This window comes from Argiope bruennichi, chromosome 9 (genome assembly GCF_947563725.1).
Source record: "Argiope bruennichi chromosome 9, qqArgBrue1.1, whole genome shotgun sequence".
NCBI lineage: Eukaryota > Metazoa > Arthropoda > Arachnida > Araneae > Araneidae > Argiope > Argiope bruennichi.
Genome location: NC_079159.1, coordinates 119,646,580 through 119,665,313, shown reverse-complemented (window position 1 = coordinate 119,665,313; position 18,734 = coordinate 119,646,580). Strand labels below are relative to the sequence as shown.

The 18,734-nt window shown below is 30.9% G+C and overlaps 1 protein-coding gene across 5 annotated transcripts in view; it reads left to right on the top strand.

The window, feature by feature from the left end:
• The window catches only part of LOC129983809 (uncharacterized), a 173,075-nt gene extending 165,132 nt beyond the window's left edge, over positions 1-7,943 (top strand). For 2 of the 5 annotated variants that reach the window (XM_056093453.1, XM_056093451.1), the window contains exons 27-29: positions 1,079-1,151; positions 3,616-3,744; positions 5,821-7,943. In XM_056093453.1, coding sequence (XP_055949428.1) covers positions 1,079-1,151; positions 3,616-3,744; positions 5,821-5,831 — 213 coding nt within the window. In that variant the 3' untranslated portion in view covers positions 5,832-7,943. Of the gene's footprint in view, positions 1-1,078; positions 1,152-3,615; positions 3,745-5,820 lie in introns of those variants that run through there. The other 3 variants (XM_056093452.1, XR_008785456.1, XR_008785457.1) reach the window with 3 other exon arrangements.
• The last annotated feature ends 10,791 nt before the right edge of the window (positions 7,944-18,734 follow it).

The window sequence follows — 18,734 nt, the reverse complement described above, 5'->3', positions numbered from 1 at the left end:
GTAGCTGTCGAAAAATTCGACCTCGGGATTTTGACGTACCTCCAGGTTTCAGAGCTATGTAAATCCGAAAAACACATTTCTAGAATTATATCTGTGTCTGTGAACCCAATAATTCAAAAGCACTTTATGCAAAATCAATGTAAATTTCTACTGACTTTTGAACGTAACTCATTCAGTGTTAACGTTAGTGGCCTTTTTATTATCTTTAGAATGAACAAATACATTATCAATATATTTAAAAAATGAAATATCAAAATCAAATAATGAATGAATGCAAAAATGATGAATTAAAAAAAGGAAATATAATGCGTCATTTCGTGCGACAATAATTATTAGCGAAAATAAAATCTTGTTTTGTTTGCCGTGAAAATTTTGGGGAATAAAATACCACACATGTATCACTTCAAAAATATGAAATTCGTTTGTTTTCCATTATAATAAAATTGTTAAAAATAAAAAAATAAAGAATTTTTAAAAATTAAACAGTATAAAATTGTACCATAATTTAATTGATAATATTAAAAAGACAATTTTTCAAATTTTAAAATGTTTTAAGAACCATTCTTGTGAGATACCTTTTTCATTTGGTTGGTTGATAACTTTTTCTTGAATATCGCAGGAATATACCGAATTCTTGCTTAATTAATTAACTAAAATTTTATTTGATTTTTAGATTTTTAAAAGTTGGCAGCAATTTTTATCTCACTATGAAGACTTATACCCAATCGACAGGATTAGAACTTAAAAAAAAATCTAGATTTGTATTTAGAAAAATTATACAAACACACACAAAAATTTAATTTTTATATAAAAATTTTAATCAGTTGTATATAATTCTCAAATCATTTATTTCTTAGACAATCAAAATTGTCTTTTATTGCAGTATTATGCATACATTTAGTCAGAAAATTAAAAATCCAATAGCATAGCATGCAATGCAAATGTATGGCTAAGCATTGTATCTATTTTTTCCCAGCATGCTGCTCGTGCTATTTCGATAGGAATATAAGAACATATTTTATCGTGTATTCTGCATGTCCTCTGTTCCTTTGAAAATACATTTTTTTATTTCACTCAGAGCAACAACTTGGAGAAGAGATTTTTCAAACAGATGACAAAAAAGTCCAATGTCACAGAGAACTACACAAGGGGTATGTTGTTTCTGAATTTTGTTGCTTATGATATTTGCTTTGTTCTGCTTTCATTTTGTTGTTTTACCACGTTTTAGAAATAATTAAACTATTTGTTTAATCATGAACCAATATAATATTGTTGGAATACATCTCAATCATTTGTTTTCTTCGTATGTCGTTTTGTATTATAAAATCGGTAGCTGCGTTTAAATTAGGGCTCAACGGAATCGAAATTACGAGACCACATTACTGATCAACAATCTGACACAAACGATACAGGCATGTTTAAAGAAAGACGGTTAGTGGGTAAATCAGTATTCCCCATTTTCTCGCTGACCGAAAGGTCAAGTGATGTCGATGGCCGGGCAGCCAATAACAGCCAGTACAAGCCGATGCAGCCATAATTCTAGATTCTTTTTTATTTATGGCTTAGAATGCAAGACGATGGAACGAACTCTTTCTACGCCTTTTTTTATTACTGCCTTTTTTTTCCATCCCTTTTTTTTTATTTGTTTTTATCGGAAAATAATTACAAAAAAAAAATACAAATAAGGTTTACACATCACCGTATATTTGAAAATAAAAGGATCTTTCAAGCTCAGCACGTTAAATCTGACGTTGTGTATTTTATGGTTATTGACCTATACTATATATTAAATGACTTTTAACAAATCAGTTGCTTAACAGATTTAAAGTAATCTAAAAATAAAGACAGAATATCTGTTATGAGCTTCAAACTGTTCTGTTATACCATTTTAATGAGCTTCAAACTGTTCTGTTATACCATTTTAATGAGCTTCAAACTGTTCTGTTATACCATTTTTATATATAAATAAGTTATCAAACTGTTCTGTTATACCATTTTTATATATAAATAAGTTATCAAACTGTTCTGTTATACCATTTTAATGAGCTTCAAACTGTTCTGTTATACCATTTTTATATATAAATAAGTTAAACGCCACGTCAGTCATCCATGACTGATATTGAAATTTCCATTCAGGCAGTGTTAGTCACTGATGACTAATGTTAAATCTTTCATGCAGGCCATGATAGTCGTCGGTGGCTTATAGTGTAAAATACGATATAAAAGCAAAGAAATTAATTTCTAATAAGTTCATAAATACACCTAATTCCCTTATCAAAATATTTTGATAGGTTTTATTAAAGACCACGGCAGTCATCTTGTCTCTAAGATGAATCTAAACACTGAGGGCATTGTTAGAGTACATGGACCGAACGGAAATAAAGGCAATACTGACATATCGTTTAACGTGTTAACTAAACGTCGCCCGGCATGCTTTAAAAATCAAATTCTACTTTATGTTTTAAGCGGAATCTCAATTATGTCAAACACGTTTTTTAAAAATGATTTTTATTAAGCTTTATTTTATATCTTTACGACTCTAGGCACTTGTGCGACCGGAAATAACTGAAATTCTTTTCAACCAGCCCCTGTTCCTATTAAGGTATTATAGAATTATTTACTGGTTGTAAAAAGTTTTCTCCGAAAATAAATGAAAAAAGGAAATTAAATTCTACGAGCTTTCAGTTTTGGAGGCTGAAGTGAGGATGACATATTAATGCATTACTTTCCCATCGTAAAGACAAAAAATGGCGATAGTGGCGAAAAATGATAATACAACCCAGATGCCAAGGTTGGATTAAGTTTTTTAGGGACTTTTCTCCATTCCATTACAAAAACCAATCCCCCCCCCATTTTTTATATAAATAGTTTTAAGCTGTAAATTTTGACAAAATGAAGTAACAAAACACTTGCTTGCATATAATTTTGCTAAAAATTTATTTCCTATTTATCGCGTACAAAAAATACAACATTGAAATGTTAAAGTAATTTTAGGAAAAAATAATAAAAATCTTCAACATCATAAAAACAACACGATAAAAATCCTTCAACACGACAAAATTCTTCAACACCAATTATTTAATAATAGGATGTCTAACATTTTTTTATAATAAAAAAGCACCTGATTTTTTGAAATGAAAAATAACATTATTCACAAAACTTAATTAATTAAGAATGTCAGTAGACTGATTTTTCAAAATTTACCTAAATAAAGTCTGATTTCAATTTTAATAAGTTTAATTGCATGGCTTTTATAGTTAAAAAATAAAGTACAAAATTAAATAACCTTCAAGATACCAGAAAAAAAATCTAATGGGCTTGTGACCCCCCCCCCAAAAAAAAATGTAAGGCCCCTAGATAATTATTTATTTTGTCTATATATAAATCCGGCTTTGCCAAGCGACATTGATTCCAAAGGTCGTTCTTTGCAATGTCCTTTGTGGAAATCCATTAGCTATATGCTGTCTTAATCTAAACAAATACGTAACTAATACTGAGATCAGCTAAAATTTCAACGACCTGTGGAATGGGAAATCGATTTTTTTGGAAAGCATGCCGGGAAGTGTGGGCGCATAGTTTGATTTGTGTACTGATCCCTTTTCTTTTCTGTGCCAGCCAGTGAGCAATCAGAGTTGGCGCCTTCCAGCCCTCCACACGGGCAACATCACCGCCCACCCGCTACTTCCACAGGGATGCCACGGCGCCGTCTGCTCAATCCTATGACACCGGACATCCTCATAACAGGTGAGTGATCACCAACACCTATTTTCCCTGTCTGATCTTTAACAACATCCTTGGGATAATGTTAGTTAGTTGCTGCGAATCAACAGTGAACTTATCATTCAGTCCGCCATTTCATTAATCGCTTTGTTGACAATATTTAACAACTTCTACCCTTAATCAACCCCCCCCCCCTTTTTATTTTCTCTTATACAGAGAAAGTATTGTAATCGTTAAAAAATTTGAATTCGTGATTTTTATGAATCTCCAATTTCTAGACCTTATTGAGTTTGAAAAACACATTTTTGGAAAATGTCTGTCTATGCCGAAGATAACTCAAAAACATTTTGAGTTAAAGAGAAGTCAAAAATTAGTAGATTCCTCTCAAATTTTGAGCCGAATAAAACTAAGGATTAAATATCCGTCAGTCTGTACCTTCAGGAGCATGTAAAGGCGATAACTCAAAAATGCAATGACTGAAATATTGAATTTGGTATGAAATTTTTGACTACAATTTCAGTTCTCTGTCTGATTTTGGTTTCAATTGGTTGGGAAAGACAAGTCTAAATCAAAAATCCGATTTCCGATAGTTAAAATCACACCAAAGTGTAGCATTTCATAATATTGTATGCCAATGCCTTCGCCTCTAAGTCTACAAATTTTTTACTGAGGGGGTGGGGGGACAATTCTCTTATTAGAGAGTCACGTGAAAATTTTGGGCAGACCACTCCGCTGATTGAGAGGAAAAAACTTTCTGAATCAAATTTGATAGCTACGCAAATTTGGGAAATAAAGAGGAAAATGAAAATTTAATTAATAATTGCTAAAAAATTTGATAAAAATTAATTACTGGTATAATGCTTTCTTTTATAACATGGAAACGGTTCGAGCAAATTCTACTGAGCAAAATGGTTCGCGAATCAAATCATGTCGAATTTAAATTCGCAGTTTAAATTACGACGTATTCAAGTGTACTTCGTCGTTTCCCTCGAACGTCCAACGGACCAGCAAACTCAAATCTGCAAATCAAAACAAATTTTATTTTATGCTTGTTAATTCTTCATCTGTCATTTTTCTTGTAATTGTGCAAAATACTATCTAATTAATACATACCATTTATTGCAAATTTTATTAAACTTTGTTTTATACATACAACTAGCCACTTTTGAATATAATAAACTATTAATTATAAATTAATTAAATATTACGAGTGATTGTTCACATGTAATATTTAATTATTACATATTAGGAGTGATTGTTCACATGTAATATTTAATTATTACATATTAGGAGTGATTGTTCACATCACTTGTGTTCACATCACTCAATATTACGAGTGATCTTTCACATATTAGCATTCTTGGCTGTTAAATTATTAATTCAAAAGGTAAAAGAATAAAAAATTCACCCTTGTTGTTTGTTAAGATTGAAATTGAATAAATTATAAATGTAATAAAATTGAAATTTATACGGAAAAAATACAGTTTCTCTTTAATTACTTTCGATGTAAGGCTTTTAAATTTTCTTAGCTAATCGTTTGGGCAGGCTAAATTTGATAGCAAAAAAAAAAAAAAAAAAAAAAATTAAAAAGTGAAAAAAAAATTGCGAAATATCTACAACATTAAACATACTGATTAAAAATCTAGTATGACGCTTTGCAAAGCTAAGTGACATAACCAGATATTCATTTAAAATTCCAAAAACAAAGTCTATTAAAAAATTTAAAATGTCATTTAAAAGAAAATATTTCCAGATATTTTTTAAATTATAAACTTTATAAAGAATAAAAGGTTTTTTTTTCTGTCAAAATACCTATAAGAAAAGAAAACAGAATTATGGCTGCAACATTAGTTCAACTTGGTGCAATGAAATATTTTACTACACGAAACTAACCAAATGATGAGGAATCCAGAAATGATATTTTAAAAACTGTATAGCATCTAAGTTCGCTTAAGGGAAAATTCACGTTGGAATGAATGCATCAAAGAAAGCATTTGCAACCCCCAAAAGCTTATATTTGAATATTGTGAAGTGTTTAATGATATGGCGTATTGCTAAACAATTTCAATTTTTGTAATTGGGTTTCCTTCTTATTTTCAGCGCTGTGCTGACCCTTGAGTACGTGACTCGAAGAGAAGCCATCTCAAGCTAACTGAAAAACAAAATTTGGAAGTTGTTGCTGCTCAAAGACTGGATATTGTCCCGCTGCAATTTCACACATTATCTTCTACTTTTATCTAAATTACTGTTTCGAAACGAGTAGCCACTAGAATCGCATTTCCAAAGGTGCGTCGCATCGGAACCTTCTGAAGAAGAAAGGAAGCGCGAAGAAATGTCTCCGGTGAAACTTCAGTTTCTGCAATAATCTTTGATTCAAATATATTATGAAGTAATATATATAAGTAAAAGCAGTATTTCGTCAATTAGAAGAAGTCGAGGTTTTCAAATTTCAATCATTAAAGATTGGAAATGTTCTTTTTTCTCCCTTCCAATAATATATTTTTTCCAATACGTTACAGTTGCAGAAGAATCAATAAACGTGCGCCAATCAAATCAGTGAAATAAATTTTGCTAAATATATATATATCTATATATATATACCCGTTTTAATTCTTATTTCAAACAAGAACTAATTAAGTTTATGCTTAGCTAAACTCTTGTTTGATTAGCTGAAAGGAAACTTTAACAATAGGAAATATGAAGGATTTTCTTCAAAGTTATATTTGTAGATAGCCATATATAATATTTTTCAGCTTATTTCATGACATTAATTAGTTTTGATTACTAGAGAAGTATTTTTTCACGTACAGATGAAGAAGTTCGACAACGTACATTTTTTTGTTTTGTTTTATATCCATTACTGCATCTCAAGCGTTATATCAACAGAACTGTAGAGTATTAACTGATTCCTCCTTTTCTGACTTGTGTTGACGACCTCTGCCGGTTGCTAGATGAGAGCGCAGACGACTTCTGACCGGTGCGATGCCCGTTGCCACCGACTTCCTCCGGTCTCTCAAAAGGAATTGTGATATTATATAGGAAGAAAACTTTCCCCGTTTCTCTCTCCTGTACTAGTAGAACGTTTGGTAGAACAATCCTTGAACTCTAGAACTGAAAAAGAATGCTCTCGAACGACCAATATTTCTATGCCAAACGACTTTTCCAATCTCACCATTTTTTTCTTCTCTGCCATTGTGTAGAATGTGTTCAAGAAAAAAATTTCTGTTTTGCCAAAATATCTGTTAAAAATTTTTAAACCAGAAATGGACTATTTTTATAAATTAATTTCTTTTATTTAGATTAGACAAATTTTTTTTACAAAATTTTCAAAAAAAATCTCCATTTTGTGATGTTTTATTCCCGAATTTAATTTCTGAACAGTTTTCCTAACAATGGCAGGAAGATGGATGCTCCCCTCCCTTTGCTCCCTGGGAACCTTCCACCCCCTCCTCCTCTGAACAAATGGTCCAATCCCTCTCTCTTGATAGTTGTAAATAATAACTAAATGCATATAATATATTATTCCATACATTTAAGTAAAATATATACTACTTTATTGTTGTATGTACACAAAAACACACAAACACACATATATAAATATACTAAATATATATATATATAAATATAAATACATATACTGTATAAATACTTCACCGTGCTACAAGAAGTCTTTTTCCCTGTCAATACATGAAATTTAGGTGTCAAATTGTGTTTTTACAAATTTCTCTTTATATATATAAAGCATCGTTACTGCCTCTATGTACAGTTAATGGACCTTCAATTAGAATAGTTGTCAATGGACTTGAAAGTGAAACATTGCTGACCTTAAATTTCATGTCGATGTTAATAGAGTCCCTTGGACTTGAATCTACAAGATGCAGACACCACTCGTCTTTCCATGTTAAGTGGTCCAGCGTGAGACAAAAGGACCTTTCAACTTCCTTCGTGCTTTACTTGTTCCAGAGGTGTCCCGCCCCTGGTTGTCTCACATTTCGATGAACAGATACAATATCCTTGGAGTAACAAAATTTCATTATGATTGCTACCAAAAATCCAACAATATTTTATGTTTCATAATCGAATATTTCTTGATATTTTACGTATTCATTCACAATGAAATACGCATTCTTCGGAATGAAATGTATTTTTTTCTTCTTATATAGTATTTTGATTTAGTTGTAGAAGCTATATATTGCTATCCATTCTTTTTTCAATCATGATTGTCCTTAAATTGAGGAAAATGTGTGCATCAAAATGGATGTAATGTAAAATTTTGTTTAACCGGCGATATTTTTTAATTTTCCTCAGAAAGTGGGGCCATTGACACTATTTATTTTATATGAAAAAAGAAATTATTTAACAAAAGATAAACTTGTTTCATTTATAATTAATAGATATATAAATATTTACTTCTGTAACATTTACTCTCATGAACTCTAGAACAATTTGAACTACTTTAAATGTTTTTAATTTATTAAAACTATTTTAATTTTAAAAGCATTTAATCTCTTTACTGTTTAAATTATCATCATCGAAGTCGAAACAACAGGTAGGAACGCCCTGGAATATCGTTTCCAACATTTTCCACAGCATTTCTTAACAAAGCAGACGACTTTCGTTTGTGAAAAATCCATTCAAGTACTCTATGTAATGAATTCTTTGTCGCTCTCTGTATGGAAGAAAGTTCACTGTACAAAACGTAGAAAATATCTCTCGAATAGAATTTCTTTTTTGTGTGTCTTTCCTTGTAAAGTTATAGTCCATTTTTGATATAAGATTAGCGAGTTGAACGTTTATTATATTAAGAAATTTATTTTTCTGGCCTTAGCATTCTAATGTGCAGGGAGATCCAGAACACTTGTTGCAGTGCTCCAGGGCTGAGACAAGAGATTCCTTAGAACCATGATTAAAAGATTCAATTGTTGCATTTAACTTATATACAATAATGCAGAAATTTTTTTAAAGGATAGTGAAAAGTTATGATACCATTGCGGTCAGATTGCTTAACTAGTGTTGCTCAAGTTTGAGGCATTTTTCTTTTGAATCTATAAATTATGAGAATTGAAATCAAACGATTTTATTTGTAAAAGCGCAGAAATAGAAATGTAATCCAATACTAAAATGAACAAATGTGTTGGCAACAGAAATTAATATTCATTTAAAGAAATCCAACAAAAATCATATCTAAGTTTAGTTATTTGGATTCTTACTTAAAAACGGGAAATATATTTTAGGAGTGTTTCAGAAACCAGTTAAAAGTGTTTGGTCTATTGACTTTAAAATCACACTTTTGAAGTATACTTTAAAGTTTCAAATGCAGTATGTTTCTGACGCATATTTTTCTACTTTCCCTTTGTGCCTAAGTATTATGCTTAATAAATCTTACAAAGAAGAGACTTTTGGAGTTCATATTCTGCGGTAAAATAAAAAACATGAGAGTATTTAGAATTCAAACTAAAAAAAAAAATGAATGAAAGAAAACTTATGTAAACAGCAAGATTCCCTTGTTCAATTTATTTATTAGCCTTAATCACGCTATCGAATCTTTTAGCTTCACTTCTGAAGCGCTGCAACAGTTTTCCTGAATTTCCAAGTATGTGTGTTGCAATTGAGCGTAGAATTACTCGAAGTTTAGAGAGAGGTCTTTTGTCATAACTGTACCATTTCCGAAGCTCAGGTAGAGTTAGTTTTCGAGTTGGAATTATGGATAGGGAAAGACTGGGTTTCTTTCCGTAACTGAAGTTTTCATACTAAGAAATTTCCATTCAGTCAAAAGACATCAGTGAATAAAATTGTCAGATTTAAAAGATGGTGTTAGTTTTCAAAAAAATTTGTGAAAATTCTATCGATTCTATCTTAGTTGGAAAAAAAAAATCCCTTTGTAGACTTCCACGATACTTGTATCTAATAATCTGTGCTGAACGGTCCGCTTCTATCCTGATAGATTATCGATTTTTTTTAAATTCCAAACTGCTAATGGAATATAATTTAAGCTTTCCATGAGCGATTCTGAGTCTCTTGTTGCATACCCGAAGAAAAAGATTGATAACATTTATGTATTTTGCCTCCAAGCAATTTTTAGGTGATAATAGTATTTCATATATAGAAAAATAAAAGAAGAAATTCTATGTCTTTGTGGCTTTTGCATAAATTATCCATGCAATGTGTTCGGTTGTGCACGCAATACCCGCCCCAAGAAGCGAATTTGTGATAGTACTCACGAAAAATTATCGCGCCAACCCCTTTCGCCAAATGTTCTATCGAAGCCTCGACCTATTCCTTTCTCACCCGTGACTCGCGAAGCGACGGCCCTGCCTTTTGAAAAAAAAAAAAAAAAAAAAAAAAACAGAAAGGTCATCTGATGTGCCCCCTAGCGGGATCTACACAAAGGTAGGCGGTACATCGGCGTGACTTGCACCCCTCTAAATTTCTAAATTGTTCAAATTTGCGCTGCAGACGCCACAAAGCTTTATTAGAAACTAAATATTCCCTCGAACCTAGATCAGAACAGATTTTGAAAAGATGAAATAAAACTCTCACATGACAAAATTTAGAAATTTTTGACTTGACAAAGTTCGGTGTTTGGCCATATTTAGCATTTTTTATATATTCGATTAGATCTAGCAAATGGACCAGACTATAATTGATAACATTTGATTTGTAAAATCATTAAATCTGCTGCTTGTTATAAGATTGACCGAACTTCAACGTCAGTTCTTCAAAATCTATCAGATAGATGCCTTTAGAGAATGATTGATTTTGGTTATTGAATTGACTGAACTAGATCTGATGGAAGAACTCATTCTCGAATTAAGAGTTTGAGCATTGTTCGTTGAGCTAACGGAAATTGATGCCTGTCTGACCAGATTACTCTAGAGTTTCAATCAAAGACTAATTTTCCATTTCCAGCGTTTCGGTGTGCCTCTTGTTAAACCTCTCATTTTACGTGAAACGGTTCAATACTTTTTCTCATGTGCCTGTTCGCCAGAAACACGATGAAACAACGAGCATTTTTGTAAAGCGTTTCTTCTCACCGACGCGTGTTTCAGCAGAAATCCCTATCTTCCCCCTCATCCGGCGGCTGCATTCATAAAACCTCTGTGCCAAACCGAGAAGAATTAGGAGAAGAAAAGAAAAAAAAAACCGCATTTTCTTTTTAAAACAAAGAGTAGAATACATTTTGAATCAAAACCAATTATCAAAAATACTAATTTTCTATTTTGTTTCCGTCTTATTGAAACTTAAAGAATCTGCCGACGTTTTAACCCCTTAGCTGTGATTTCTGTGCATTATACTTGCAGAGAATCATTATATCTTTTAACTAGAGAGCCAAATTTAAATTATTCATCGATATTATAATTCGATGCAGCATTACTTAAAATCCATGAATATCACAGTTTGAATATGAATTAATATGACAACATATTGCCCACATTAAAAGAAGTCCTCTAATTAGATAGTAAAGAATACAAAACAAAGAAAACTAAATAAAATGATCAGAATTTCTTTTTAACTCTGACTCGAGAAGCTATAGATAGTGGCGGAGAAGGCGAGAAATCAAACTGGGACGCTTTAGATTATGAAGGTGAAGGTAAGAAATCAAACACGAACTTTTAAAATTATGGTGGAGAAGGCAATTGGGACGCTTTAGGTTATGGTGGTAAAGGCAAGAAGTTAAACTGGGACACCTTAGATTACGGTGATTAATGCAACCTGGGACAGAGATTCAAAAACTCTGCCTATTTCAGCTAAACTAGGCATCAAATATTTAACAATGACAAAAGTAATAGTAGCTATACATTACAAAAATAATAAATATTCAACGAAATTATTGTGCTGAATAACCATTTATTTAAGTTGCATGTTCGTATGCTATGAGCAAAAAGAGCTGAAATGAATAATTCTATCCATAACAGATATTCCACGATGATTATTAAAGTGCGGAACCATAGAATTCCGAAAATGAAATACTTTCCCTGGGGTTACAAGATGCCTTTTTCAAGTATGTCGAAATATTCATCAAAACGTTGGCAGATATCTAAACGAAAATAATGTCAGATTTACATTTATTAGCATTGCATTTTATTTCATGAACTTTTATATTCTTGTTTATTTGCCTCCTTACTTTAAAACTTAAATTTATATCTAAATCTTTGCAATGTTTAGTTAACATCATCGATAAGTGTCTGATTATGGAAAACCAGAAAATATTTCAACTGATAATATCGATAAATATTCAGACATAATAACAGAAACAAATTTTCAAAGCCCCAAAGAAAATATTCAATTTGCTCAATGTGAAATCCTAGATTGGTCTTTCTTCACTCAGTAAAACAAACTGCGAATTAATTTAATGCGACGAATTTTCAATTGGTTACAAATTTGTTTTATATAGATAACAAGAACAATGCTCATATTTTAAAAATCATGTTCTATCAGGAGCAAAAAAATCGCCATTCTCTCTAAAAAAATTATTATTCACATCTATCGAACTTTCTTAGACAATTTTTCAAATCACTTTTCAAAATTTATAATCAAATGCATTGATTTTCCAAATGTAACCAAGCATGTTTAATCATTAGTGCCTTCTTTGATTAGACCCCAGTTGTTTTCACGTGTTTTGAATGTTAAATGTTTTTAATGTGTAACCTTTATTATTGTGTTATGTGTGTTCAGTGTTATTTCATCTGAGCAACTCACTTGTACTATTTCCATGATCATTCAATAGGTCTAGCAATTTGGAAAATTTGTAAGCAAAGCTTCGGTGTTCTGTATGTTTTTATGTTATATGTATGGAATATTTTATGAATGTTCAATGTAAATATGTTCAATGTGATGTTCTGACGTAAAATAATTTGCTTTGCGATATTGTTTTATTATATTTATGAGTTTATAGAAACAAATATTTTGAATATTGGTTATCAATTGATAATAACTAAATAACAATCTATTGAATAGAAATTTTATCAGGAGATTTTTGCAAGAAACAATTGAAGATGAAAATTAAACACTATACTTTCTAAAGCATTTGAAACTCATAAGTACAAAAAATACCAGTAGATAACGTTACACAAATCACATTTATGAAGAAAGTCTTTTCGTAGCAATTTATATTTATTTACGAAATTAATTATTATTGCAAAATTACTGTAATATGTAACGATAGTTATTTTTATACATTTTTAATGAAAAACACTTTAAAAATAAAATTTATTGCCATCCGATATCATAAAATTTTAAACTTCTTATTCTAAAGAATGATTATACCTCATTTGTTTGCATGTACAAATGGCGACCCCGTGCACAGATGCAGACCGCCCTTTTCCCTCTCGAAAGTAAAAAATAAATAAATAATACATTTCGTTTTGATCACATGACCTCTCCCATTATTGATCTGTTGTTCACTATTTAACAAGAGCTATAGAATTATGATTGTTGAAGCAATTGTTTCTTATGTTTAAGAGCATGTTTAAATATAAATAATAAAATGCGTTTCTGGGAAAAAAACTGTATTTCTTTATTTGCAATTTGCTTTCACATTCATCTACCTAAGTACAAATTAGATAAACAATTTTCAATCTTTTTTACACAAACACTATTCAGATTATATGTAACAGATTCTATTTAAATATCTTAGTGAATAATTTGGCCAATCGCAAATTTCATAAAATTAAGCTGTTATTTTTTATAATCATAAACGGGATTAGAATTCATGCAACAAAACATTTTTAGATAACGCATTTAGTATTAATTTTTTGGATTCAAAATATATTTATACCATACATATACAGAAGCGACAATTTCAGACGATTTTAATAATTCACGAAGTATTGACTAACATTTGATATTACCACTACTTTTGCAAGTATAAAATTACGCATTTCTTATTCTATAGTTAAATAAAAGATAGAAGTGGTTTAAGTAAAATTTAAAAATTATACAATTCAATCGATTTGTATGCATTTTTTATTACAAAGAAGAGAAGCAATTATAGGTGACTTTTAAATTGTTTGAGGCTATTCTATTTTAGTGTTCTAAATCGTGATTTGTCGAATATTTTTGTGAAGAATTCAAACACTGTTCTTATATCCTTTCGGATAGAATTTGAAATTTTTAAGAACGATTCCAAAAATTAAACTCATATCTATTCTTAAGGTTTTCTTTCTATAATTATGCTATTTCTATTGAATTGCATTTAAATGTATTCTTACCATTTATTATAACTTCCTTATTTTTTTCTCTTATTTATTAATTTCCTTTTTTCTCTGCTCTCTCTCTTATTTATTGATCTTGTTTATCTTATTTATTAATTTTATTATAATTATAAAGTCATGTCCATAAATTAAGGACAATGCCAGCTCTGACAAATAAAGGTTCAGAAACATAACAAACGTGAATTTATTCATAAAGCCCATTTATTAAACAAAAGATAAAGAACAAGAAAGATAGTATATGTATGATACCGTTCACAAAAATTATGATGTTTGCTCCCTGGAGTAATTACAAAAAATATCTCCCAACAAAAACTTTTACTTGGTTGGTATGATTATCTTATACTGGGAGACATACAATGTATGATAATACATTGTATGTCTCCTGGACGATGAAATACACTTCATACAACGCCTAGGCATACTGAATATCAAATTATCGAGCGGATCTTGAGTAAAGATTACTCCACTCAACAAGCAATACTCTTTGAAGTTCTGATTGCATTGGGGGAAATGGTTAACAGGCTGCAACTCATCGGCCAAGTATGTCCCATACATGCTCTATCGAATTCAAGTCAGGTGGGAATGCAAGTCATTCCATACGAGTGATATCCTCAAATAAAATGCATTCGCTTAAGATGTTTGCATATTCAGGAGGGGCGATGTCATCCGTAAACACAAATTCTACGTTCATGGCACCCCTAAACAAACTTATATGCTATTCCAGAATGATGTCTCAATAAATTTGGCCTATCATGGTTCCGATTTGAACATTCAGTTCTGTTCTGGAGCTCAGTATAAATCCATCCCAAACGAGCAATCATGCACCACCGTAACGGTGTCATTCAGTGATGTTTTATTGGTGGTAACGGGTACCTGGCATTCGTTCTCCATTTGAAAATTTGGCGTGAATCAAACTGCAAGCTAAACATGGACTCTCAGAAAACATCACACAAACGCACTGCATGTTCTCTAGTCCAGGCTAACCACTAGCGACAGTTGTCATGAGCGGAGCATATAGACCAATATATCCCAAACATCTGTACACGATTTGCCTTGAATTTGTCGCATCCGTAGGTGAAGATAGCTAACAAGGCAAGTTTGATGTTGCGCTGTGTCTGCTTCTTTTGGCAGTTACTGCCAAATATAATTTATAGATGAATTTGATTCCAAATTTCATAAAAATATACACATGGGTTGCAAAATTGTGTACTAAATTGCATTTATCCAAGTAGTTGATTTTTGACGATTAATCCCTGGAATACAGTTAATAGTATTCGAAAATCGAAATTGTGCTTTAGACTCGTTGTCACAGAACTACAATTGTTATCACAAAATCATATATCAAATTTACTATATTGAAGCAATTTCATTTTTGAGTTAATCGTGTTTACATGCTTCTCAATGAAATGGATTTTGCTCACAATTTGGTAACCATCTAAAATATAGATATTAAATATATGTACTGAATTTTGTCCATCTGGCTCACTTCGTCGTGAAGTTAGTTATCCTTTAACTTATATTCTAGCGATCGATAGACTTCTGAATAGATTTTGTTCAAAATTTGATAGAAATCTTCAGATTTAGTGTAAAAACCATAAACCAAATTTCTCTGTCTAGCTCAAAACATTTATGAATTATTTTTGTCACAGACTGACCTAAATGTGTTTTTCAAATTTTGGGAGGTCTAAACGTAAAGATTCGTCAAAATCTCGAGTTCTAATTTTTTTAATGATTACAGTACTTTATTCTTCGCATGTAAGAATATAAAAAATGAGTTGCTACTTATCGTTAGCGTCGTGCTAAGGTCATTGGTACTAAAATCCAGCACCATATTTTCTCCTTCATGCTCTCCATTCACCCTGCTAAAAGCAACGGCCTGTTGGGATGACGTGAAGTATTTTTTAAAGACATTATAAACCATAATTCATATTATCAATGTTACTTTCCATGTCTACAGAGACGATTGCTACATGCTACAGCAATTCTTGTATTAATTATTGCTTTCAGATATTTAATACAAAAATCATGATTTCATCTTTCAAAATCTGAATACTGGCTTAGATTAAATTTATTTTTTCTTCAACATTTTAAAGCATTCTTTGAAATAAAAGTTTATAATTTCTTTAAATATTTTTTAAAATATTTACGAAACCAAATTTTTTCAAATTAAAAAAATTAAAGTGATGAGTAAATTTCTAAAAGATTTTCACCACACACGACACTTATGACAAAGAGTGGGTGGGGGAATCGTTAACCTATTGTGTACCATACCATTTCGTTTTAGTTATGTCTACATAAGCCTTTGACAAGCTAAATTAATCATCATATCAACGCCTGAAAATTTCTTATATTTAATTTGTTAGTTCCTGGGTGATTCTTTGTATTCTTTAATATAACATGAATCGTCTGACAATAATAAAGCTATAAAAATTTCGAACAGTCTCTTATTATTTTTCTAAGACCAACTTCTTATTGTTCTAAACGTGAAACGGAAGTTTTAAACACACACACACACACACACAAAAAAAAAAAAAAAAAAAAAAAAAAAAAAGATAATTCTTTTTCTCTGTGGTTTTTAGACGATTTCTGGTACGACGAATTTGATATCGAAAAAAATTTCTTGATAAGAGAAAGAAATGCTTCAATTTTTGCTTTATTCTCCTCTTGCTCGTTACATTCTCCTGAAAAGTTACAAGACGGTTTTCTGTTCTTTTCTTTCTTTTTTTATTTATACGTGCTTTTTTTTCTAAGAATTCATTACATTATCTTAGTAGTTTGTTCAGTAATACGTATTTTATGAAAATATATAACATGCTTCAACAATTTAATTTAACGCAACATAATCATTTATTAGAGATTCCGTCTAAAGAAGAAAAAATTTCAGTTATCTTACGAATTTTAATGTATATGATAAAAAAATATTCGTGTTTATCATTCCAACAAAATTAAATAATATTAAAATCATTGCAACGAAGAGTGCTACAATACCATTTCATTTTAGCTATGACTAACCTTATGCCTTTGACACGCAAAATTAAATATTTTGATAAATCGTGAATACGAAATTCTACGCCTAATATCATGAAAAATTAATTTTACATAAATAAATAACATACACTTTTATTTTAAAAAGTATTAGTGCCAAATTTAGTTTAAACATGATTCTAGAATTTTAACTCAGTTTGTAGATAAAATGATTACAACTAAAGAATTTAACAGTGGCAACTATATAATTACAATTGATACAATACGGGTACCTAGCATAATTGTAACTTTGTAATTTTTCATGTCGTTGCCAGCATTTAGTACAACTTATTTCCAATAATGTGGAAGTAGTAGAATATCTGAAATAGTATCAATTTTCTTAATTATTCGAATATAACGCTTTATTACTTACAAATCTCTGGTACAGTTCTGCAGAACCCACGATTGAATTTTTTGTACGACCAACTAGAATTTGATTTTGTATATAAACCCTATGATTGCGATTTGATTACGGAAAAAAAAACTGTTACCTAACTGATCCAGCTATAAAGCGTTAGACCACTTTATTCCTACTGTACTGCTTCAGATTTTCTATACCTTACACATTGCTTAAAATAAGTTGTATGCCACAGGGGTGTTTGTGGGACCCCAAAAAATCCCCGGAAACTTTTACGGACTTACTACCGACATTTTGCAGTTTCGAGAGGGGGGGGGGGAGAAATGAAAAATTACGATTATGAAGTATTGAATGACCTAATTATAAAAGTTCAATGAATTACTTTTTTTTGCAAAATTAATAACCATTAATTTTGCAAAATTAAGACCTTTGAACCCAGGTCACGTGATCGCACATCTGGTCGAACGAAGTCTCTCCCTTTTTTTTCTGCCGCGCCTACTTGCCGAAAAGAATCCAGAAGAGAATGTCCGAGAACCGGGGGAATGAGTCATAACTCGCAATAAGGAAAGAACAAAAAAGAAGTTTTTTCCCCCTTTTCACGCATTATCACTGCCTTTGGAGAAAGAAAGGAAAAGTTTTCACCACACACACTGACCTTGCGTTTTCTGCTTTCAAAGCCAACAAAATTACCCAGATCAAAATAAATAATTCATTATTATTCCTACTTCCTTTTGAACGACGATCCCCGGAATTTCCGGGTATCGAAGTTCAAAATCCCCGGAATTCCGGGGTTTCCCCGGAGCACAAACACCCCCGATGCCATACTAGCGATTGCATCGAAAGACAAAACGCTTCAAGTTATTACTAATTCAAACACGACATAAGCTTGGAACAAAAAAAAAAAAAAAAAAAAAAATCTGAGTTGATGCGCACCGAGAAGCAAAATTAATGCGATTAATTGTAATCATTAATGCAACAATAAAATGAATGATTTTATGCAAGATTGTTTGGGATATTAAAAAATATTATAGAATCATTAGGTAACCAAGCGATCTCAAGAATGATAAAATTCATTTCTGAAAAAACAAAAATCTTCATTTCAACAAAATTATGCAATGTTAGCCAATTGCATCGACTGTAATTATATGGTTGTTATTATTAAATTTTCAACCTCCCGTACAAAGTGACTCTTCAGTAGAGTTGGGTCTCAAACCCAAGTTTAATTAAATGAAAGCTTCTATCAGCCTCACTTAATTTAGCATTACATAATCACCATTATAAATGTATCATTATTACTCCAGATTCATCGATATAACCTTAACAAGATATTTCAGAAATCAAAATAATTCACAATACAATTGAAATTTATAAATCTATCAACAAAAAATGCATTTTAAATAACAAACTTAACAAACACA